Here is a 25,332-nt window from a genome sequence, read left to right as displayed (position 1 = left end):
CTATCCAAAGGCTTAATGAGAAAAGAAGACTTCTCGAAGAAAATAATTATTTCCAGAAAGAATATATTAAGACTTTGGAAGAAGAAAACAGAAGACTGAAGGCAAAGGCAACATGTACTATTTGTACCCAGATCCCTACTAGTGAAGGGTTTTCACTAGCTAGTCCGGCTCAAACGGCAACGGGTAAAGACACATCAAGTCTATTGATGGCTGGGCATTTGCCAAAAATGCCAAAAGATAAACAGAAAATAAATCAGCAAGAAGAGACTAAAGAGAAACAGTTCACTGATCCTGAAGAATTGAAGAAAATGATGCAAGACTATTTCCAAGAATATCTCAAAGATCAAGGATATGAAAGGAAAGACTCAGACACATCTAGCAAGACAGGGTCCACTGGGACCGGAACACAAACATTACAATGTTATTCACAAGAAGAAGATGAAGATTATGACTATGACTCAGAAGCCATCCACAATTTGACCACTCTTGATGGCAAATAAGATTCCTCACTAGAAAAGAGAATGGATAAAAAAGAATAAAAGATAAGATTAGAAAAGGCTAAAAGATAAGATAGAAAGAGACAAGAAAGAATAGACCAAAAAAAAAAAAAAAAACATTCTATATTTCGTCTTTCTTCCTATATATCACCTTTTCTTTCTATATTTCACATTTTCTTTCAATATTTCGTCTTTCTTTGTTTATTTTTCTTTTTCTTTCTATAATACTTCTTTTTTTCTATATGTTGTCTTTCTTTCTCTATTTTTCTTTCTTTCATTATTTCGTCTTTCTTTCTATATTTTGCCTTTCTTTCTGTATTTCGTCTTTCATTCAAATTTCACCTTTCTTTCATTATTTTGTTGTTTTTCTATATTTCGTCTTTCTTTCTTTATTTCGCATTCTCTTTCTACATTTCGTATTTCTTTCTATATGTAGTCTTTCTATCTATATCCCCTCTTTCTCTCTATATTTCGCCTTACTTCTATATTTTACCATTCTTTAAATATTTTGCATTTCTTTCTATATTTCATCATTCTTTCTATATTTTATCTTTCTTTTTATATTTCACATTTCTTTCTATCTTTCTATTTTCTTTCTTTATTTCCCTTTTTCTTTCTATGTTTCTCATTACTTTATACATTTCACCTTTCTTCCATTATTTTACCTTATCTTTCTATATTTCACCTTATCTTTCTTTATTTCGTCATTTCTTTCTATATTTTGTCTTTGTTTCTATATTCCACCTTTTCACTCTATATTTCACTTTTATTTCTATATTTGGTGTTTCTTTTTGTATTTCATCTTTCTTTTTATATTTCGCCTTTTCTTTTTATAATTCATCTTTCTTTTTATATTTCACCTTTTCTTTCTATATTTTACCTTTGTTTCTATAATTCGTTGTTCTTTCTATATTTTGCCTTTCTTTCTATTCGTGTTTCTTACTATATTTCGTTGTTCTTTCTAGATGTCGTCTTTCTTCTTATATTTCACCTTTCTTTCTATATTTCGTCATTCTTTCTATATTTTATTTTAATTTTTCTTCCAAAGCCATAATTGCTGGATAGAAAAGAGAATGGATAGAAAAGACTGAAAGATAAGATTAGAAAAGGCTAAAAGATAAGATAGAAAGAGACAAGACAGAAAAGACAAAAAAAAAAAAAAAAAAAAGTGAATGCATGGTTTGCATGACTCCAGAAGTAGTTTGGATGACTCATGGTTTTGTAAAGTTTTAACTTTCCAACACATAGTTTCAGCCCACTGTTTTGGGCACATGGTTTTGTAAAGTTTTTACTTTCCAGCACATAGTTTCAGCCCGCTGTTTTGGGCACATGGTTTTGTAAAGTTGTTTTACTTTCCACCCACTGTTTAGGGCAAAATAATGTTGTACTTTTTGGCTGGGTATAACTCTCACCGTCCACCTGGAAGATTCGGAGGAAAGTCGTTTGTTGATGGGACCTAATGAGCACCCAGATAGACATCTCCTTATCCAAAGATGTCGGCAGAGTTTGCCTATATATTAGCCTCTTTTGTATATTGAAGATATGAATGAAGAGTGAGCCTTTCCTACTATAATCAAATTCCCATTGCTCCAGAAGACCAGGAAAAGACCACATTCACGTGTCCGTTTGGCAACTATGCTTACAGACGCATGCCTTTTGGTTTATCCAATGCACCCGCCACTTTCCAACGGTGCATGATGAGTATCTTTTCTGACATGATTGGTGAATTTTTAGAGGTCTTTATGGCTGAGTTTTCTATGTTTGGCTCTAGTTTTGATACATGTCTGCACAATCTTTCACTCATATTATCCCGTTGCATTAAGTCCAATTTAGTCTTGAATTGGGAGAAATGCCACTTCATGGTAAAAGAAGGAATTGTTTTAGGACATGTAGTGTCTGAGCGGGGTGTAGAAGTGGACAAAACCAAGGTTGACCTAATTGCCAATCTGCCACCACCTACTTCTGTGAAGGGGGTGCGTTCTTTCCTTGGCCATGCTGGGTTCTATAGGCGTTTCATTAAGGACTTTAGCAAAATTTCTCGTCCTTTGACGAATTTGCTTGCTCAAGATGTTGCTTTTGCCTTTGATGATGCCTGTATTCATGCTTTTGAGACACTGAAGAAATGTTTGTCCAATGCACCCATTGTCCAACCTCCTACTTGGTCTTTGCCTTTTGAGTTGATGTGTGATGCCTCTGACTATGCATTGGGGGCTGTTTTGGGGCAAAAGACGGATAAAATGCCCTGTGTCATTCAGTATGCTAGTCGCACTCTTCATGATGCTCAATTGAATTACACTACCACTGAGAAGGAGTTGCTAGCTGTTGTGTTTGCCTTGAACAAATTCAGATCATATCTGTTAGGGTCAAAGGTTATAGTATTCACTGATCATTCTGCTTTGAAGCACTTATTATCCATCAAGGACACTAAACCTCGCTTGATTAGATGGATCTCGCAATTGCAAGAATTTGACCTTGAGATTCGAGATAAGAAGGGTTGTGAGAATGTTGTTGCTAATCATCTATCTAGGATCTGTGTAGCACCTCAGGAAGGATTCCTTCCTTTAAATGATTCCTTCCCTGATGAACAACTTCTCCAAGTATCCCAGTTGCCTTGGTTTGCTAACATAGTCAACTATCTTGTAACTCATAAGATTCCTGATTATTGGAGTAAACAAGATCGGTTGAAATTCTTTTCCCAAGTCAAACATTTTTTCCTGGGATGACCCTTATTTGTTCAAGGTATGTTCTGACCAAGTCATTAGGCGTTGTGTACATGAGCAAGACTTTGCCAACATTCTTGAATTTTGTCATTCCCATGCATGTGGTGGACATTTTGGTGCTAGAAAGACCGCGACTAAAGTCTTGCAATGTGGTTTCTATTGGCCTTCATTATTTAGAGATGCCCATGAGTTTTGTTAGGTGTGTGATAAACGCCAACGAACTGGTTGTTTGTCTAGGAAGAGCATGATGCCTCTTAACCCCATTCTTATTGTTGAATTGTTTGATGTGTGGGGTATTGACTTCATGGGTCCTTTTCCTGTCTCGTTCGGCTATCAATACATCCTTGTTGTTGTTGAATATGTCTCTAAATGGATTGAAGCTATTGCATGTAAGACAAACGATCACAAAGTGGTGGTAAAGTTTTTAAAAGAAAATATCTTTAATCGGTTTGGTACCCCGAGAGCGATCATCAGTGATGGGGATCTCATTTTTGTAATAGAGCATTTGAGACCTTAATGAAGAAATATTCCATCACTCATCGGGTGTCCACTTTGTACCACCCAAAAACTTGTGCTCAAGTGGAAATCTCTAATAGAGAGATCAAACAGATTTTGGAGAAGTCGGTTCGCTTTGATAGGAAAGATTGGTCCACTCGATTGGACGATGCTTTATGGGCCTATCGAACTGCATATAAGACGCCTATTGGGATGTCTCCATTTTGCCTAGTGTTCGGCAAAGCATGTCATCTACCTGTTGAGCTTGAGCATAGAGCTTATTGGGCCATTAAAGCTTTGAATTTTGATTTGACTCGAACGGGTGATGAGAGAAAATTGCAATTGAATGAGTTGGAGGAGATACGTCATGATGCTTATGAGAATGTCAAACTGTATAAGGAGCGAACAAATCTTTTACATGATAAATCTATTTTTTGCAAGTCTTTTACTGTTGGGCAGAATGTTTTACTTTATAACTTACGATTGCATTTGTTTCCAGGGAAGCTAAGATCCAGGTGGTTCGGTCCATTTGAAGTTATACAGGTGTTTCCTCATGGCACTATTGAGATCCGCAATCACGGAGATGGGTTGGTCTTCAAAGTTAATGGTCAGAGGCTCAAACCGTATCTTGAGAATGTCCCCACACCGGAGGAGGTGATGGTGATTTTCTTGGAGGAACCTGTCATTTCATCTTGAATGCATCAGAGTCTTGCTTACGACTATAAACTTAGCACATTGTGGGCAATCCCCACGTTTCTATCCCTTTGTACATTACAGTTTTATTTTTGGTTTATTCATTCTTATTTGGGGTAACCTTTGGTGTACTCTGGTCTTGATTGATTGGCGGTCCCCCGGCAATGCCGGCCCCGTCATGGACTCAGGGTACTCTCTTGCCGGCTGAGAGCATAAATGGTTCCGGTAGTCAATGACCAGACTTTTGGTCCCTAGTTTGAGAGGTCTGTACTCAAACAACTGTTCTGGGATTGACCAGTTCAATCTTGAAGTATTGAATGAAAACCTTATGGTGAGTAACTTAAGGACTTGTGTTCAGCGCGTGATTCCTGCTGCCTTCAGTGGCCAGTCACACGGAGATTTCTTCAAAGTGTGATGTGGGATAGCGGTTTCATCTACGGATGATTACCTACGGGTACGGCTGATACGAGTAAACCTTCTTCGAGGGAGACTATGTATCATTCCTGGGGATCTTTATTGACTTTTTGGTATTATTGTTGATGACCAAACACATATGGTCCCACCTATGGATTTAGGAGCCCTGAGGAAGATTAACCCTTACTCTGCTGGAGTATAACTAGCTAAGTTGTTATTCCTTTTTGCAGTCATTCTGGTGTTTTAACTTTTCCCCATTGAGGACAATGTCAGGTTTAGGTTTGGGGGGTGGGGAAACGACTCTTTTATGTCTTAGCAATAATTTTCTTTTGATTTCAGTTCATGGTTTTCAAATTACTCCTCTTAGTATGTGGTTAACATTAGTAGAGTTAAAATAAGTTGCTCAAATGTGTTTTAAAATTTTTCGTAAAACTATGTAGAATATGCCTATTAGAAATTTGATATCATTTGTTGTGATCCATGAGAATTCAGTGGGATAACTTACTATTGCATTAGACTTGGAACTTAGTTGCAAAAGAGAACATGTAAATCTAGTGTTGATCTATGTTAGTCTGAATAGTCTTGTATGCCTGTTTGAACTCATTCCTTTTTTATACCTTAGTGAAATTCCTTGTTGTAATGTATGAATGCAAATGGAAATGCTCTTGCTTGCAAAAGACAGATAACTTCAGAAATAGCCTGGGCAAACATAGGGACATGCGCCGGAACAGTCGGTTACTTAAAAATAAGTGCATGTGTAGTAAAGATGAATACAAAATGTGGTAATACCAAAAGTATTCAGTGAAACAAAAATTACGCTAGTAATAGCAAAAGTGCGCTGGTAATAGGGTAAAATGGTTTTAAATCTGGAAGCAATGAGTTTCCTTAACTTTGATGATGAATTGTAATTTGAAAGAAGTTGCAGGTCAAGATTGAAATTGGTATATTTCTTTTGTGAGATTGTCAGACGACAGGCTTACTCTACTATTTTCTCTTAATTGTGATGTGACCAGGATTTTATTGTTATTTGTTGCCTCTTTGTTCTGTTGAAGTAATTGCTTATGGGTCACATTGGTTCAGGTGGAGTAACAATGAGTGTATTTGGATTGATAATATGCTATATTTTACACAGGTTTTCAAATTGCGCAGGATCTCATATGATTTTTAGATATTTTACGATACTAAGTGTTAGTCATATGCTAATGAGGAGTAAATTTTCTTCAGTTTTCTTTTTATATTATTGATTTAGATGAATTTTGTGGGTAAATTCCATGCAAACCCTCACAAGACATAACTCGTCCACTACTGCAAAGTAGGGGTTTAACGGCTTGTTGCATGTGCTAAATGCAATCGTGCTCCCTCCGAAAGTGGCCTTTTGTTTTCCTAGGCTTAATTTTGGTTCGATTGTTGTTTTGCTAGGGACTAGCAAAGATTTAGGTTTATTAAGTGTATTTCTTTGTTCTCCATGGTCTTAGGTTAGATTTATTTTTATTTTATTTTATTTTATTTTTTATTTATTTTTTTCTTTCATAATTTTATCTTGGTGATTTTGTATGGAATTATTTTTATTTCTTCTAGTTAGTTCGTATTTTTAGTAGTGAGTTTGTTAGCTTAATTTAATAGTTCATTTTGTTTCTTTTTGTGTTTTTATGCACGGGTGCCGCTCCCTAGGTGGACCATTAGCTCCCTTTGTTGAAGAGGTAGAACATATTTGTAGGAAAACACCCGAAGTTAAGTTAGGAGCTACCATGGCCAATCAGGGTGAACCATTACAGTTACTTGCAGCAGGTGACCGTAGAGCCCTGAGGGATTATTCTATCCCATCCCACTTCACATCACCTTCTTGCATTATATTGCCACCCACTACTGCCGCCAGTTATGAGTTGAAACCGGGTGTGATCCAACTCCTCCCTACATTCTATGGGTTGGAGAAGGAAGACCCTTATTACCACATCAAGGAATTCTTAGATATTTGTGCAACTTTCACATTCCAGAATTTTTCAAATGATTCTATCTGGTTAAGACTTTTTCCATTTTCACTTAAGGATAAGGCCAAGTCTTGGCTTAATTCCTTAGAGGTGGGCAGAATTACTTCATGGGACACATTAGTCACGAAATTTTTGTCCAAGTACTTTCCCATTCAGAGAACTACAGCCCTCAGAAGAGAAATCTCCAACTTTATGCAGCAGGAGGGTGAACACTTTTATGAGGCTTGGGAGAAATGGAAGGATTTGATCCGTAGGTGTCAGCATCATGGGTTTGAAAAATGGCATTTGGTGCAATACTTTTATCAAGGTCTTACACCCCAGGCTAGATCCATGGTAGATGCAACGAGTGGTGGGAGTTTGATGGGTAAGAGTGCTAGTGAGGCGTGGGACTTCTTTGAAATGTTGAGTGATCAATCTCAGCAATGGGGTTCGTCATTTAATGTTGATAGGAGATCCCACGAAGCCAAAAGAGGGGGTCTCTACGAGGTTAGTGAAACACCCATGCTCATGGTCAACATTGAGGGGTTGACTAAAAAAATTGATGCCCTTATGGTGTCCAAGAGTTCACCTGCTCCTAACCCATCTACTGTCTGTGCCATATGCTCTGGTTCATCTCATCCTACACAAATGTGTCCATCTAGTTCATCCTACCCAGAGCTCATTGAGGACTTGAATGCAGTCCAGAATTTTCATAGACCAAACCAAAACGATCCTTTTTCGGAAACATATAATCCGGGTTGGGCTAGGCACCCAAATTTCTCATGGTCCAAGGACCCACATGTTGGGGGTCCTCCAGGGTTTACTCAACCCCAAGCTCCGCGCCCACACTTCACTCAACAGCCATTGATTCCACAAAAACCTTCACTTGAGGATACACTTCAATTATTCATGTAGAATAATCAGTCCTCCATTGCTAAACTTGAAATGCAAGTGAGTCAGTTGGCCAGCCACATGAGTGAACAAGCACAAAATAGACTCCCAAGTCAAAACATTCCTAACCCCAAAAGCACACTTGAGAGTGGGTTGAGTTCCAAACCCCACCATGAGCAAGCCAAAGCCATAACCACCCTTAGGAGTGGTCGTGAGTTGAACAATGGGGTAGGGACCACTAAGTCCAAGGAGTCAAAGGATGACAATGGGGACACATCATTGAGTGAAGAACCTCCAAGTTCTCCACCAACAGCCAAGCAGATCCCTAACCAAGTCCCACTCGCTCCTTATCTGCAGAGGTTATCGGGTCCACCTAGGAAAGGAGATAGCATGCATGAAAGGAACTGTTTAGTAAGGTTCACATTAACATTCCACTTCTTGATGCTATTAGGAAAGTCCCTGCCTATGCCCAATTCTTGAAAGACCTTTGTACACAGAAGAGAAAACAACATGTTAACAAAAAGGTCTTTCTTACTGAGAATGTAAGCTCAATTCTGAAGCACCACACTCCTCCTAAAGTTAAAGATCCTGGATGTCTCACAATTTCATGTGTCATTGGCGAACATACCATCCAGAGAGCTCTTCTTGACTTAGGGGCAAGTGTGAATTTGCTTCCTTTCTTTGTGTACCAGCAATTAGGTTAATTACATCGGCTTTTATACCTCGCAAGTGTACGAATCGTTCATGTAATTTAGCGGGAAGTCAGGGTCATATCCACAGGGAGGACTGAATTTTGTGTATTCTTCAGTCAACTAATCTAACCAAATATGATGAATTAATCTGAACTAAACACTAATTATATCCTAAATTATCAAGCAATCATCTGGTTAACTACTTGCACAACAGGAAACGTCAACTCTGGATTTTACGGTGATTCGTATCTCTCTCGAGCGCCACGTAACCACGGATCCGATTTCTCAATCCTTGCGTCTAGACCCTCTCGGGCGCATAGAGTGAAAGACAGAAATCGGATTAAAATACCGAAATCCAACCTAAATTATAATCCTACCCTAACTAGCTAATTTAATCAAATATCCGGAAGACAAATATTCAATAAACATTAATTATCAAATCACATTTAATAAACATTCAAAACCTAAGTTCAAACTATATAAAAAATTTAATTCAAAAATGATGAATTACTCCCCTTCTCCTTCCTCTCGTTCGGGCGGCAGACTCGTTCTCACGGGTGCTGCAATTTCCCAAAATTGATGGCTTCGGGTAGCAAGAGTGAGTGGCCGGAGGTAGAGACGATGCCGACGACGAAGAATAGAAGCCGACGGACAGAGGTGACGTCCGACAAAGAACAAAACAGAGCTGAAGTCCTCTAACCGGCTCTCTTGAGTCTCGGTCGGAGTCAGAATAGCTTCGGGAATGGTCGAAAATACGTAATCGACGCCGGAGGATGGTCGGAATGCAGAATTGGCACCGGAGAATCCCTCTCGGATCACCTCTCAGCCTGGCGAGTAGAAAGTGGAACTGTCAAACTCACAGCGATAGAGACTCTCTCGAGCTCTCCTCGGGTCTGTTCTCGGCTGCCGGACGGCGGTGGACGACGGTGGCGCGGTGAACGACGGTGGTGCTGTGAACAACGGTGGCAAACTCCTCTTGGGTCTTCCCCTGTTTTGGTCCCCCGGTGCTCTGTTTTGGTCGATGATCCCCCCTAGTCGACACTCCCCCTTCTTCCTTTAATACGATTTTCTTCTTGTTTTAATACGATTTACCCTAAAAATCACCTCCACTTCACTAAGGGAATTTTGGTAAATATCTCCTTCTCCACCAAAATTATCCTGAAATTCCATAATTGAATCCATAAAAAGCATTTCAGAAAGAAATAAACCCTAAAAGCAAAGAAATATTATTGAGGAAAGAAAAATATCCAATATAGACAGTGATTAATGCCAAATTCAATAAAAGCACGTTTCATTTGAAAACCGATAAATAACCACCTATAACACAATTATAAAGGTTATTCTATTATAATTAACCTAGTTCTCATGTCAGAATATGACATCTATCACCTATATATTAGCCTCTTTTGTACATTGAAGATATGAATGAAGAGTGAGCCTTTCCTACTTCCTTTCTTTCAATGTCCAATTCCATCCTGAAAATCTCTTAAACTGTTTGGTCACAATGATTTACAGTAAGTTCTTCCTCTCTTCCACTTTAATTTCAACTTTTTAGGGGTCTTCCCGAAGGGATCTCCTAAAACCCTTTATGTTTAGATTTGTAATGGTTGTCCCTCAAATTGGATCCATCTCAAGCGCTTAGTAAAAGCATTGTGTAACCCTTTGAAGTTGCACGGTCCTGAGTTCCGATTTATTGCCCGTAGTTGTCTACAGAGACTTTAGGGCCTTTAAAATTTCGGAATGTTGACGGAGCCCGTGGCTGAAGCTATATGCTAGGGAAACACACACCTCTTGGTGTCTGGAGTGTTTGAGACCTGGTGAAAACCAGACAAAGATCTAAACAAGAAGTGTTTTTAGGAGCTACCTTCTAGAAGTTTTTCAAATCTATCTTTTACCTCTTCCGTCTTCCATAAGTTGCTTTTATGATCTTGCTTTTTATAACCTTAGGTATTATTGTTCTTGCTCTTACGCTTACAGCTTTTATTGTGTGTTAAGACTGTGTTGTTTTAAGATTATTACAAAAAGGTATATAAGGCTGGAAACTACTGGGTGAGGGCTACGCACTGATAAACGCCTCTGCCTCAGTTGAGCCAAGCATTGCTCTCGGTTGTCACAACGCCATTGTACCTTTTATGTATATTTGGTTAGTTAATAAGATAGAAAAACAGATTTTGAGAATTGTTTTGCGAATATTACCCATATATTACTTATACTTAGGATTATTATATAATACTTTAAGAGACTATTGTGCAATATCATAGGAACTTATAGCTACATACTGTTTTTAGGTATATTAGCATTAGAATTATTTGGATATTTTATATTTCTCCCAGAACAATTACACAACCTGTTAGCCTCTAATATATTTTTATTTCTTAATATTTTAGTTAGAATTCTGGAAAAATTATTAGGTACATGATTTTTGTCTTTATAGCTTTAACAATAGTATTCTGTAACTTAATAATCTTTAGCTTTATCTATTTTACCCTATCTTTATATTCATACAGAAGATTTTTAGAAACTCCTAGGCAAATCTTTGTACCAAGAAGACACATAATTAGAAGACCAGCTCATAACTCACCACTGAATATTCCAGATTAAAGTAGTACCCCCTCCAAATTGGTATCAGAGCTATAAGACCTGGAACCTTTTAAGAAAATAGAATACTTAGATTTAAGAATTCCATCAAGATTTGATTTAAAAATCATAGGACCTAATTCCCTTAAACGTCATTTCAATAGTGAAGGACACAGTTTACACAGAAGTAACCCTCAACTTAATAGTATAACAGATCTTATAATAAGTTTAGGAAATAATCTCCAAAATAAAATAGTAGACATAGAAATTACATTAAATAAATTACAAGAAGAATTAAGAACTTTAAAAGGAAAAACAGACAGACTCTCTGAAAATTTAGATTATTTAAAAGCTAGTAAAGGTTCCCAGCAGAATATTGATAAAGAAATAGACTTAATAACCCAAAAATTAAAAGCTGTTAAAATAGACCAACGTAAGACAGTCCAATCTAAAAAACCATGGCTATTTCACAACGAGGTGAAGGATACACCTCAGAAATAGGAAGTTCCTCTAGGCAATTAAATATAATAGACAGAATTACAGGACGAAGAAACGTAGATCAAAGAGACATACAATTAGACGAAATAATAAATATAGACCAAGATAACACCTTATTTAGCAACAATCAGTTAAATCTTTTTAATCCTAGACAATTGTAAAGAACAGGACCCTTAAATTTTAATACAGGATTATTCAGACATTATAGAGAAATTCAAGTCAGCCGTGTAGGCCAAGATTTTGTTAACATTAACCTTATAGCAGAACAAGTATTTAGGGAAATCAAGAAGTTATACACCTTAATTCACTTAGGATTAATTGTAATAGGAATAAAAGGATTAGGACGAAAACATCTAGGAACTAAGACATTATTAAGTATTTATGATGATAGATGGGCAGATCCTAAAAAGGCAATGCTAGGAATCACAGAAGTAGACATGAACCAGAATGGAGGAATATTTTATTGTTCCCCCGATTTCCTGCTTGGGTTACAAGATTTTAAGAAATATATCAAAATAGGGATCTAAACAAAATGATATGAATCCTTTGTAGGAAATAATCTATTATTATGTATTGGATTCTTAGGAAGATGTACTAGTTCTAGAACTACCAGATTTAAAGGTAAGGTAGATGATGTAGTAAATTTAATAGGTAATAAAGGAATTAAATTACTTAGGCCTATTAAATACTCTCCAGATATTTTAGCAGGCTTAGAATGGAATCTTAAATTTAGAGAAGAAAAAATAATGAGTCCAGAAGAAAGTGTCATGTATACAGATACTAAAGGAAATATAAACATTAGATTTAATACCGATGAACAAAAGAACACATAAGATACAGAGTCAGTATCTAGTGAAAATTATGACCTAGTGAATATAGAATTAGAAATGGATGAAATAATATATCCTACGGAGTTAGAATTAAAACTAGTAGAAAGAGAACTTCTTCATCTGGAAGAAGATTTGATAAAAAAATAAGAGGATAAAAGAAGAAGAGTACTTTTAGAACCAAAACAAGATGAAACCTTAAGTATAAAAGAATATATGGATGAAGAAGAAAGTTCTACCAATATTCTCGGAAGTAGTTACTCTACTTATCCAAGACCTCCACCTAGAGAAGTATATTCTTCAGGCAATATGCCTAGGGTTCCTTATAATGAACCAATAACTTTTGATAAAAAAAATACATCCAAAGGGAAAAAGGAAAGAAATAGAAAGACCTATAACTTTTCAAGAAAAGGGCAAAGGAAAAATTCTTAATCTCTCAGCCCACGACCCTCAAGAATGGACAACTGTATTAGACCTTTGGAAAAACCAAGTAGTATCAGATTAAAGGAGATGATTTTGGTTTCTGTAAACAAATATATACTACTCAAGCCTATGGTTTAAAGGATTCAAGATACAAACCTAGAAAAAATAAAAGATATTTTAAGAAAGGATATTTTATTCGGAGATATAAGAGCAGAAAACCTTACCTAAACAAAGACAGGCATGTCCGAAGATTCAACCCAAAAAGAACTTATAAAAATAAATTATCTTGTTATATTTGTGACCAGACAGAACACTTAGCTAATACTTGCCCTAAAAGTCAGAACATTAATTCTAGACAATCAACTCTTGTAGAAAATGTACAACAAGATCTTATAGAAGTAGATGAATATATGTCAGACACGGAATCCATTTATAGTATTGTAAGCATACCAAATGCTCCTTTAGATACCTCATATTCTGATGATGATCTTGTCTTAGACATTGATATAGACGAAAACATTGACCTTATGGATACAATGACAGATTGTACCCATACTTGGTCCTGGAATATTGGTCTAGACAACAATCCCTGCTTTAAATGTGCTTGGTATCCTAGTAAGAAACAAAGAGCCAAATGTACCCAATGTTTCCTAGAAGCTTGTCTTCCCTGCTTAAAACTGTAAGGCATAGAACCCGTAGAACCAAATAACCATAACAAAGTATATAATACTAAGCTAGAAATCATGGCCAGAAAAATAGAAAATTGTGAAGCAGAAATAACTCTTCTCAAACATAGATTAGATACAATAAAAAAAGAATCTTATGATGGTATCACTATAGGATTAGAAGAACCAGAAACCTCTATGTCTGTAACCAAGATAAATCTTTTTCTAGTATCCTTGTTCGAGCTAAGATTATTTTCTCGAACAAACACTCCTTAGTATTAGATGCTTTAGTAGATTCCGGCTATACCAAATGCATTATCCATAGACGATTAGTTCCTCCTCAGTTCCTTAAGAAGACCACTAAATAAGTATTTAGCCAGCAGGTTGATGGTTTCTATAACCCATATACCACATACTTTGATGAAGGAAAAATCTAGTTTTTCACAAATTGTTCCACTTTTTCTGGATCTTATCCTTTACCTTTGACATGGGTTAGAGATCTCAAACTTAAGGAACACTTTATTTTAGGTTTTAATTTTATTCTCTATAATAATGGTTCCCTTACTATCTCACGAGACTATTTATAGTTTCATAAGAATTCTAGCACTATTCCTGTTCAGCCACTTATGCACCAACTACCCCCTTTACAGCAGAGTGTGGTGGTCACTTAGAATCAGAAGACAGTATCCCACTATTTTAGCTTTAGAAAAACAAATAGGCAATAATATTGTAAAACTAGACAACAAATTATTATGTTATGAAGAAATAGATGAAGACTTGACAAAAGTCCCTATACAACATGCACAGACTTTTCCAGAAACTGTACATCATACAGGTCTAGTTCAAGTATCTATTCAACCTGAACCCTATGTTCAGCCAGTTCCTAGCCCTCAGGATTATCTAGAAGAAATTATGGGAAAAAATGAAGATTTTGATGAATGGATTGAAAGAATGATAGACTTAGACTATACCGTTTTAGATACAGAAAAACTTTACCTAGAAATAATCAATGTTCACCATAAAGACAAACATCACTTACAGCAGATCATAGATAAATTAGATAAAGTAGATCAATTAGATTAATTTGGTGAGAATCCCTTAAAACACTGGGAAAATAACCATATACAATGTAGATTAGAATTGTTAAATCCAAACTACATAGTTAAAACAGCCAATATAGGAGCAACCAACATAGACAAAGAAGATTTTAAACTCCATATTACAGAATTATTGAATTTAGGAATTATCAGAAAATCTATAAGTCCTCATAGGTCAACAACTTTTATAGTTAGAAAATATAGTGAACAAAAAAGAGGAAAATCTAGGATGGTAATTAATTATAAAAGATTAAATGACAATAAGGTTACAGATAGCTACAATATACCAGACAAATCCCAATTAATCAACAGAATCCAAGATAAAAGAATATTTAGTAAATTTGACTGTAAATCAGGATTTTGGCAGGTAAAAATGCACCCTGATAGTATAGAATGGACAACTTTCACTTGTCCAGAAGGACATTTTGAATGGGTAGTTATGCCCTTTGGATTAAAGAATGCTCCTGCTATTTTCCAAAGAAAAATGGATAACATATTCAAGAAATATGATACATTTGTCTTAGTTTATATAGATGATATTTTAGTATTTAGCAAAACTATAGAAGAACATATAGGACATTTACAATTAGTCCTAACTACCTTTATGCAAGATGGAATTATAATCTGCAAAACAAAAATAGAATTGTTTAAAGAATATATAAAATTTTTAGGAGTAAATATAGGACAAGGCCAAATAGAATTACAAGACCATATTTCTAAGAAAATACTAGAAATGCCACATGATTTATCTGACACAAAACAACTCCAAAGATTTTTAGAATTTGTCAACTATGCCAGACCTTTTATAAAAGATATAGGAAAAATAATTGGTTCGCTATATGGAAAGACCTCATCTACAGGCCAGAAATTTTTTAATCAAGAAGATAAGAATTTAATCAAAAAAGTAAAAGAAAAAATAAAAACCCTTTAAAAGCTACAAAGGCCATTAGACTCCGATTACCTTATAATAGAAACAGATGGTAGTAACCTAGGATGGGGAGGAGTTCTTATAGAAAAACCCCATAAATATAGTGAAAAAGAACAAGAAAGGATTTGTAGTTATGCTAGAGGAAAATTTAAAGAAAAAGGAAATATGAGTAGTATAGACTCAGAATTCTTAGCAGTAATTTACTCCTTAGAATCCTTTCAGTTATTTATTATTAATAAACAAGAATTTACTTTAAGAATAGACTGTGAAGCCATAGTAAAATATTTCCAGAGAAGTAAAGAAAATAAGATAAGCTGAAGAAGATGGTTAAATCTTGTAGATATTATTATCGGTAATGGTTATCAAATAGTTATTGAGCATATTAAAGGAAAAAATAATACTCTTGCAGATACACTTAGTAGAAGGTTTTTTTACAAAAAATTTATTGATTGAACAGATGGATTTTCGAGATCAAAGATCTTTCAGACCTTCTTCTTCCAGATTTAATAATTATGGTCAAGAATTTATTAGTTTTGGTAATCAAAAATTAGTAGTTTTTCCTAGATCTAATATTACATTCAAGACTTTACCAAATATCTCTGTTACAAAAGAAGAACAGTGTTTGTTAGAACATTTATGGCTTTCTTATCAAAGAATTCCTAAAGGCCAAAAATATTTTCTAACCAGTCTTAATGGACTTTCAGAGTATTTTATGCAGAAAAAGAAAAGTTTTAATTTTTATGTAGTTTTCTAAGGTCACACTCCATGAGTTTTCCATTCCTGGACCGAAGTTGTAGAAAGTATCCAAAATTTTCAAAGACCCGTTTACAAAGGTTTTAATAATCTTCAAGAAGCTTTAGAAGCCACCAAGTTAACCATAGGTACCAACTATTATATTGCTCCTTCTTTAAGACACATGAGAGAAGACCAAGTGTCCTATGGAGTGGCTAAGGACAATAAAAGAATTATTTTTTGTGACCACTTTAATACTTTAGCCAAGACTATCCAAAGGATGATTGAGAAAAGAAGACTTCTCGAAGAAAAGAATTATTTCCAAAAAGAATATATTAAGACTTTGGAAGAAGAAAACAGAAGACTGAAGGCAAAGGCAACAGGTACTATTTGTACCCAGATCCCTACTAGTGAAGGGTTTTCTCTAGCTAGTCCGGCTCAAACGGTAGCTGGTAAAGACACATCAAGTCTGTTACTGGCAGGGCATTTGTCAAAAAGGCCAAAAGATAAACAGAAAATAAATCAACAAGAAGAGACTAAAGATAAACAGTTCACTGATCCTGAAGAATTGAAGAAAATGATGCAAGACTATTTCAAAGAATATCTCAATGATCAAGGATATGAAAGGAAAGACTCAGACACATCTAGCAAGACAGGGTCCACTGGGACCGGAACACAGACATTACAATGTTATTCACAAGAAGAAGATGAAGATTATGACTATGACTCAGAAGCCATCCACAATTTGACCACTCTTGATGGAAAAATAGATTCCCCACTAGAAAAGAGAATGGATAGAAAAGAATAAAAGATAAGATTAGAAAAGGCTAAAAGATAAGACAGAAAGAGACTGGATAGAAAAGACAAAAAAAAAAAATTCTATATTTCGTCTTTCATTCTATATTTTGTATTTCTTCCTATATATCACTTTTTCTTTCTATATTTCACATTTTCTTTCAATATTTCGTCTTTCTTTGTTTATTTTTCCTTTTCTTTCTATAATACTTCTTTTTTTCTATATGTTGTCTTTCTTTCTCTATTTTTCATTCTTTCATTATTTCATCTTTTTTTCTATATTTTGCCTTTCTTTTTGTATTTTTTCTTTCATTCATATTTCACCTTTCTTTCATTATTTTGTTGTTTTTCTATATTTCATCTTTCTTTCTATATTTCACATTCTCTTTCTATATTTTGCATTTCTTTCTATATTTAGTCTTTCTATCTATATCCCCTCTTTCTTTCTATATTTCGCCTTTCTTCTATATTTCGCAATTCTTTAAATATTTTGCATTTCTTTCTATATTTCATCATTCTTTCTATATTTTATATTTCTTTTTATATTGCACATTTCTTTCTATCTTTCTATTTTCTTTCTTTATTTCCCTTTTTCTTTCTATATTTCTCATTACTTTATACATTTCACCTTTCTTCCATTATTTTACCTTATCTTTCTACATTTCACCTTATCTTTCTCTATTTCGTCATTTCTTTCTATATTTTGTCTTTGTTTTTATATTCCACCTTTTCATTCTATATTTCACTTTTATTTCTATATTTAGTGTTTCTTTTTGTTTTTCATCTTTCTTTTTATATTTTGCCTTTTCTTTTTATAATTCATCTTTCTTTCTATATTTCACCTTTTCTTTCTATATTTTACTTTTGTTTCTATATTTCATCTCTCTTTCTATAATTCGTTGTTCTTTCTATATTTTGCCTTTCTTTCTATTCGTCTTTCTTACTATATTTCGTCATTCTTTCTATATTTTACTATTATTTTTCTTTCAAAGTCATAATTGCTGGATAGAAAAGAGAATGGATAGAAAAGACTAAAAGATAAGATTAGAAAAGGCTAAAAGATAAGATAGAAAGAGACAGGATAGAAAAGACAAAAAAAAAAAAAAAAAAAGAAGGGCATGCATGGTTTGCATGACTCCAAAAGTAGTTTGGATGACTCATGGTTTTGTAAAGTTTTAACTTTCCAGCACACAGTTTCAGCTTGATGTTTTGGGCACATGGTTTTGTAAGTTGTTTTACTTTCCGCCCACTGTTTAGGGCAAAATAATGTTGTACTTTTTGGCTGGGTATAACTCTCACCATCCACCTGGAAGATTCGGAGGAAAGTCTATTGTCGATGGGGCCCAATGAGCACCCGGATAGACATCTCCTTATCCAAAGGTGTCAGCAAAGTTTGCCTATATATTAGCCTCTTTTGTACATTGAAGATATGAATGAAGAGTGAGCCTTTCCTACTTCCTTCCTTGCAATGTCCAATTCTATCTTAAAACTCTCTTAAACTGTTTGGTCACAACGATTTACAGTAAGTTCTTCCTCCCTTCCACTTTAATTCCAACTTTTTAGGGGTCTTCCCGAAGGCATCTCCTAAAACCCTTTATGTTTAGATCTGTAATGGTTGTCCCTCAAATTGGATCCATCTCAAGCGCTTAGTAAAAGCATTGTGTAACCCTTTGAAGTTGCACGGTCCTGAGTTCTGATTTATTGCCCGTAGTTGTCCACAGAGACTTTAGGGCCTTTGAAATTTTGGAATGTTGATGGAGCCCACGGCTGAAGCTATATGCTAGGGAAGCACACACCTCTTGGTGTCTGGAGTGTCTGAGACCTGGTGAAAACCGGACAAAGATCTAAACAGAAAGTGTTTTTAGGAGCTACCTTCTAGAAAATTTTCAAATCTATCTTTTACCTCTTCTGTCTTCCATAAGTTGCTTTTATGATCTTGCTTTTTATAACCTTAGGTATTATTTTTCTTGCTCTTACGCTTATAGCTTTTATTGTGTGTTAAGACTGTGTTGTTTTAAGATTATTACAGAAAGGTATATAAGGCTGGAAACTACTGGGTGACGGCTACGCCCTAAAAAATGCATCTACCTCAGTTGAGCCAAACGTTGCACTCGGTTGTCACAACGCCGTTGTACCTTTTATGTATATTTTGTTAGTTAATAAGATAGTAAAACAGTTTTTGAGAATTGTTTTGCGAATATTACCCATATATTACTTATACTTTGGATTATTATATAATACTTTAAGAGACTATTGTGCAATATCATAGGAACTTATAGCTAATACTGTTTTGGAACTTATATTAGCATTAGAGTTATTTGGATATTTTATATTTCTCCCAGAACAAGTACACAACCTGTTAGCCTCTAATATATTTTTATTTCTTAATATTTTAGTTAGAATTCTGGAAAAATGATTAGGTACATGATTTTTTTCTTTAGAGCTTTAACAATAGTATTTTGTAACTTAATAATCTTTAGCTTTATCTGTTTTACCCTATCTTTATATTCATACAGAATATTTGTAGAAACTTCTAGGAAAATCTTTGTACCAAGAAGACACATAATTCGAAGACCAGCTCATAACTCACCGCTGAATATTCCAGATTAAAGTAGTACCCCCTCCAAAATGGTATCAAAGCCATAAGACCTGGAACCTTTTAAGAAAATAGAATACTTAGATTTAAGAATTCCATCAAGATTTGATTTAAAAATCATAGGACCTAATTCCCTAAAATGTCATTTCAATAGTGAAGAACACAGTTTACACGGAAGTAACCCTCAACTTAATAGTATAACAGATCTTATAATAAGTTCAGGAAATAATCTCCAAAACAAAATAGTAGACATAGAAATTACATTAAATAAATTACAAGAAGAATTAAGAACTTTAAAAGGAAAAACAGACAGACTCTCTGAAAATTTAGATTATTTAAAAACTTGTAAAGGTTCCCAGCAGAATAATGATAAAGAAATAGACTTAATAACCCAAAACTTAAAAGCTGTTAAAATAGACCAACCTAAGACAGTCCAATCTAAAAGACCATGGCTATTTCACAACGAGGTGAAGGATACACCTCAGAAATAGGAAGTTCCTCTAGGAAATTAGATATAATAGACAGAATTATAGGACGAAGAAGTGTAGACCAAAGAGACATACAATTAGACGAAATAATAAATATAGACCAAGATATCACCTTATTTAGCAACAATCAGTTAAATCTTCTTAATCCTAGACAATTGTACAGAACAGGACCCTTAAATTTTAATACAGGATTATTCAGATATTATAGAGAAATTCAAGTCAGCTGTGTAGGCCAAGATTTTGTTAACATGAACCTTATAGTAGAACAAGCATTTAGGGAAATCAAGAAGTTATACACCTTAATTCACTTAGGATTAATTGTAATAGGAATAAAAGGATTAGGACGAAAACATCTAGGAACTAAGACATTATTAAGCATTTATGATGATAGATGGGCAGATCCTAAAAAGGCAATGCTAGGAATCACAGAAGTAGACATGAACCAGAATGGAGGAATATTTTATTGTTCCCCCGATTTCCTGCTTGGGTTACGGATGGATCGTTTGCTCGTCTTAAAGCTCGACTGGTCGCTAAGGGCTATATGCAGTGCTATGAGATAGATTATGAGGAGACCTTCTCTCCTATTGCAAAATTGAATTCGGTACGCATCATCTTAACTAATGTTGCTAACTCCTCATTGCCCGTCTATCAGTTGGATGTTAAAAATGTTTTTTTAAATGGTGATATTAGTGAGGAAATTTATATGGTTCAACCACCTGGTTATGTGGTTGAGGGGGAGTCAGTATGCCGGTTAAAAAAGTCTTTATATGGGCTTAAGCAGTCCCCTCGGGCTTGGTTTGATAAATTTAGTCAAACACTCCTACGGTTTGGTTTTCATCGGTGCTCAGTTGATCATTCCGTATATTATAAAGATACGGTCAAAGGGAAAATATTATTGGCCATATACGTGGATGATATTATCTTAACCGGTGATGATGCTTTGAGCATACAAGAGGTGAAACAAATGATATGTCAGGAATTCAAGACTAAAGACCTTGGTATACTTAAATATTTTTTGGGTATAGAAGTTCTTCAATCCAAACATGGGATAATATTGTCTCAAAGGAAATATGTCTTGGATCTCCTTGAAGAAACAGGAATGAAGGGTTGTAGACCAGTTGACACACCTATGGATACAAATGTAAAATTATGTGCCACAAATGAAGAAGATATTGATATTGGCAAATATCAAAGACTCGTGGGAAAACTGATTTTATCTCACGGTAACTAGGCCGAACATATCATATGTTGTAAGTGTGGTGAGTCAATTCATGCACAAACAATAAATTACCCACTGGCAGGCTTTAGAGAGAATATTACGTTATCTAAAAGGAGCTCCAGGAAGAGAATTGCTGTATAAAAAACATGGGCACTTCAACATAGAAGGCTTCTCAGATGCCGATTGGCTGGATCTCCTGATGATAGAAAATCTACATTAGGATATTATACTCTGGTTGGGGGAAACTTGGTTACGTGGAAAAGTAAGAAGCAAAATGTGGTTGCAAGATCTAGCGCCAAAGCAGAATACAGAGTTATGGCCCATACCGTTAGTGAACTTTTATGGATTAGGACCCTTCTTACTGAACTAGGTTTTTATAAAAAGGGGTTCATGAATCTGCATTGTGATAATCAAGCAGCCATTCATATAACTTCAAATCCAGTTTTTCATGAAAGAACTAAACATATTGAGGTGGATTGTCATTTTATACGGGAGAAGTTTCTAAGTAGGAATAATCTCTCTCAAACATGTGTCATCTCAAGAGCAAGATCATTTGTTGTTTGCATCTTATTAAGATTGATGGGTGAAATTCAATTACCTTTATGTAATTTGCATCCATCTCATTTGATGTAGAATTCCAGCACATGTTGTTGTATCTTCTCCTACTTTAGGTTGCTCATGGGTTTGTGTTATGTTGTTGGATGCCCATTATATGTTTGATGAAATGCCAACAGCCATTTACCCTTTGTGGTTCCTTTTTTTTAACTTCAACAAATGAATCTTTTTCTTACGTTGAAGTCTTCCATGAGCTGAAGATAGTTCTCTTCCAAGTGTCTTGGTTTGTCGTTAAATCTTCTCTAAATTTTTGTCTATTGCTCGTTTGTGTTGGAGTTTGGATTAAGGCCTAATCGGTTGCATCTACTTTCTTCTCTTTGTTCTTATGAATACAAGAGAAGTTGAGTGATGGCTGGATGTTATTATTACTTTCTAAAGGCACAAATTTGTTGATAATTTGGTGCTTTCCCGTGTGAAAAAAATTGGTTCTTGTTCTCTTTTGCTGGTGATTGATTTGGTCTATGGGTTCTTCAAATTACATAGAGTAATTGTTCTTTGAAGAAGGCCTTTTCCCTTAACCTCCATATTTTACTTGCCTCGTCATGGATATTGGATACAATAGTAATAAGAGTGATATACTCTGTATTACTACAATTCCACTTAGAGGTCTCTCCAATTACATGAGTTGGTCACAATCGGTTCTGAGGGTTCTTATTACTCATGACCTCTTGAGCCACGTTGTTAACTTTCCTCCTCCGATTGATGATGAAGATGCATCCTACCACAAGTGGGTTAAGGATGATAACATGGTGATAAGTTGGCTCATTAATAGCATGGAAGAGCAGGTGGCCAACAATGTGGTCCACTTGGAAACCGCCAAGAACATATGGGACACTTGTGCCAAGCTTTACTCAAGCACTGCTTCATTACAAAAAACATACGAAACATGGAGATAATATTCATGAATTTTTGGCACGGTTTCACGGTCTTCTTCAAGAATGGACACTAGCTCAGCCATATTCCACAGATATTGCCGTTCAAGAATGACAAAGAGAAGCTTTGGCAGCAGCCATTTGCTTATCGAATATTAAACCATACCTTGAGGTGGCCAAAACTCAACTTCTAAGTTCTTCTGCTTTTCCATCCTTCGATGATATTAGTGCTACATTACTTAGGATACCGGATCCATCCCCTCCTCCTATTGATGCTCCATCGGCGATGTTCTCTGGCAATCGAGGAACATCTTCCTCATCCCGAGGATGGGGCAGAAATATGAGAGGGGGTCGAACTATGAGAGGGACTGAAAATAGAGGGGGTCAGAATTCTTTTCGTACTGAGCCTCAACTTTGCATTTATTGTGGCCGTCAGAACCACCTTGTGGCATCATGCTGGAAACTTCATGGCAAGCCTGATTGGGCCACAGCTAACCCAGTCTCAGTTAACATTGAGAAAAATGAAGATAAGGCTGAATCATCATCTGGAAATGTGACTCTTACGGCTGAGGACTATGCTGCATTTCAGAAAATGAAGTCCTTCATGGAATCATCTATTCCCTCATCATCTACTACTGCCACTACTATTGCCTCAGGTATGCTTTCTTCCTCTTCTTCCTCTTCCTCTTGGATCATCAACTTCAAGGCCTCCGAACATCTATCAGGTAACAAACACTTGTTGCAGTCCTTATCCCCTTGTTATCCTCATAAATTCGTTACTATTGCTTATGGTACCCAAACCAAGGTCCTCAAAAAAGGTTCCTCCTCTCTTACTTCATCTATTCCCCTTCAAGATGTTTTGTTTATTCCTCAATTTCCTTTAAATTTTCTCTCGGTTAGCCAATTGACCAAACAATTAAATTGCTCTATCACCTTCTCACCGTCTTCTTATGTCTTTCAGGATCTCACTACAAAGCTGGCGATTGGTGGCGGCCATGAAAAAGGGGGTTTGTACTACTTCACTCTTCCGCCATTAGCTGCATTATCGTCCACTACATCTGAGGCCCAACTTTGGCACAACCGACTTGGTCATCTGTCTACCCCTTCACTTTGTTCTTTGGTTCTATCTTTAAAAGGACTTTCTAATATCAGTTGTGAGGTTTCTCAATTAAGTAAACATGTCAGGAGTACATATTCTCCTCGTCTTACAACTACAAGTATTGCTCCATTTGAGCTAATACATTCTGATGTATGGGGCCCTTTATGTGTCTCAAATATTTCCCAAGTTAAATATTTTATCATTTTTTTATGATTTTACTCGAGTGACTGGGTTATATCTATTTAAAGAGCGTTCCGAAATTCTTCCTTTGTTTAAAAATTTTCATGGTATGGTCTTGACACAATTTGGGAAGAAAATTCAAACCCTTAGATCTGATAATGCTAAGGAATACATGTCTCATGACTTCAAATCATTTTGTGAGAGTAATGGGCTTATTCATCAAACATCATGCGCCTATATTCCTCAACAAAATGGAGTTGCTGAAAGAAAGAATCGTCATCTTCTTGAAGTTGCTCAGGGCCTCCTCTACACCATGAAGGTACCTTATTTCTATTGGCCTCATGCTATACTTACAGCATGCTTTCTTATTAATAGGTTACCTTCATCAATCCTTCATCATAAAAATCCTTACTCTGTGCCATTTTATGGTGAAGATCCTTTTTCTCTTCCTTTGAAAGTGTTTGGATGTACGTGTTTTGTTCATGTTACATCTCCACATAAAAATAAACTTGATCCTCGGTCTATGAAGTGCATTTTTTTTGGATACTCTCGCACTCAGAAAAGTTATGTCTGTTACAATCCTACCCTTCGGAGGATGTTTATCTCTAGGGATGTGACTTTCTTTGAGGACACTCCCTTCTACTCCACCCATGATGCTCCTCTAGGATGGACTTGTCCTTCTACTACTCCTTGTCCGCTTGTGCAGTTCAATCTTGAAGTGGATCCATCCCCTAATGCACCGGTCGTACCTTCACCTGTGGAGTTGTCGGATCCACCCGAGGTAAGACCTTCTCCTCCTATGTATGGGCCTGAATTTGATACTCGGCCTATTGTTTTAAGAAAAGAACGTTGCTCCTGTACTACTTCGCATCCTATCTCAAATTTTATGTCTCACCATCGCTTGTCTTCCGAGTGTTTTCAGTTTCTTGCGTCCCTTTCTTCTAGTTTCATTCCGCAGTCGTATCAGGAGGCCTTGAGACATCCAAGATGGAAGGCAGCTATGGATGAAGAAATGCACGTCTTATACGAAAACCAAACCTGGTACTTAACATCACTCTCGAAAGGTAAAAGACCGGTTGGTTCTCGATGGGTTTTTTTTTGTGAAACATAATCCGGATGAATCGGTTGCTTGTCTTAAAGCTCGACTAGTCACTAAGGGCTATACGCAGTGCTATGGGATAGATTATGAGGAGACCTTCTCTCCTGTTGCAAAATTGAATTCAGTACGCATCATCTTATCTATTTCTGCTAACTCCTCATGGCCCGTCTATCAGTTGGATGTTAAAAATGCTTTTTTAAATGGTGATATCAGTGAGGAAATTTATATGGTTCAACCACCTGGTTATGTGGTT

General features: G+C 35.7%; 1 protein-coding gene and 1 non-coding gene across 2 annotated transcripts; one reads left to right on the top strand and one right to left on the bottom strand.

Annotated features, from left to right (window-relative positions):
* The first annotated feature begins 3,733 nt into the window (after positions 1 to 3,733).
* Positions 3,734 to 4,613, top strand: LOC137963202 (uncharacterized). The gene is made up of 2 exons (XM_068810373.1): positions 3,734 to 4,104; positions 4,490 to 4,613. Exons 1-2 carry the CDS (start codon positions 3,734 to 3,736, stop codon positions 4,611 to 4,613), a joined length of 495 nt encoding a protein of 164 aa, XP_068666474.1.
* A 2,359-nt stretch (positions 4,614 to 6,972) lies between these two features.
* On the bottom strand, positions 6,973 to 7,079 carry LOC137964349 (small nucleolar RNA R71). Its single transcript, XR_011115546.1, has one exon. It is a non-coding gene; the product is annotated as a small nucleolar RNA R71 (small nucleolar RNA).
* Positions 7,080 to 25,332: the final 18,253 nt, after the last annotated feature.

Source organism: Aristolochia californica, unplaced genomic scaffold, assembly GCF_029961685.1.
Source record: "Aristolochia californica isolate CCGP_79_NKW_82.1479 unplaced genomic scaffold, dmAriCali1.0.hap1 SCAF_4, whole genome shotgun sequence".
In the NCBI taxonomy this organism is placed as follows: domain Eukaryota; kingdom Viridiplantae; phylum Streptophyta; class Magnoliopsida; order Piperales; family Aristolochiaceae; genus Aristolochia; species Aristolochia californica.
Note: the sequence above shows the minus strand (reverse complement) of the source record. Positions and strands in the feature narration are given on the sequence as shown.

What these genes read in the sequence shown, in the direction of transcription:
- LOC137963202 (XM_068810373.1), top strand. Translation starts at nt 3,734, where the DNA reads ATGAAGAAATATTCCATCACTCATCGGGTGTCCACTTTGTACCACCCA. An exon ending in GCTTATGAGAATGTCAAACT is followed by an intron (nt 4,105 to 4,489) that starts GTATAAGGAGCG and finishes TGTACATTACAG; the next exon opens with TTTTATTTTTGGTTTATTCA.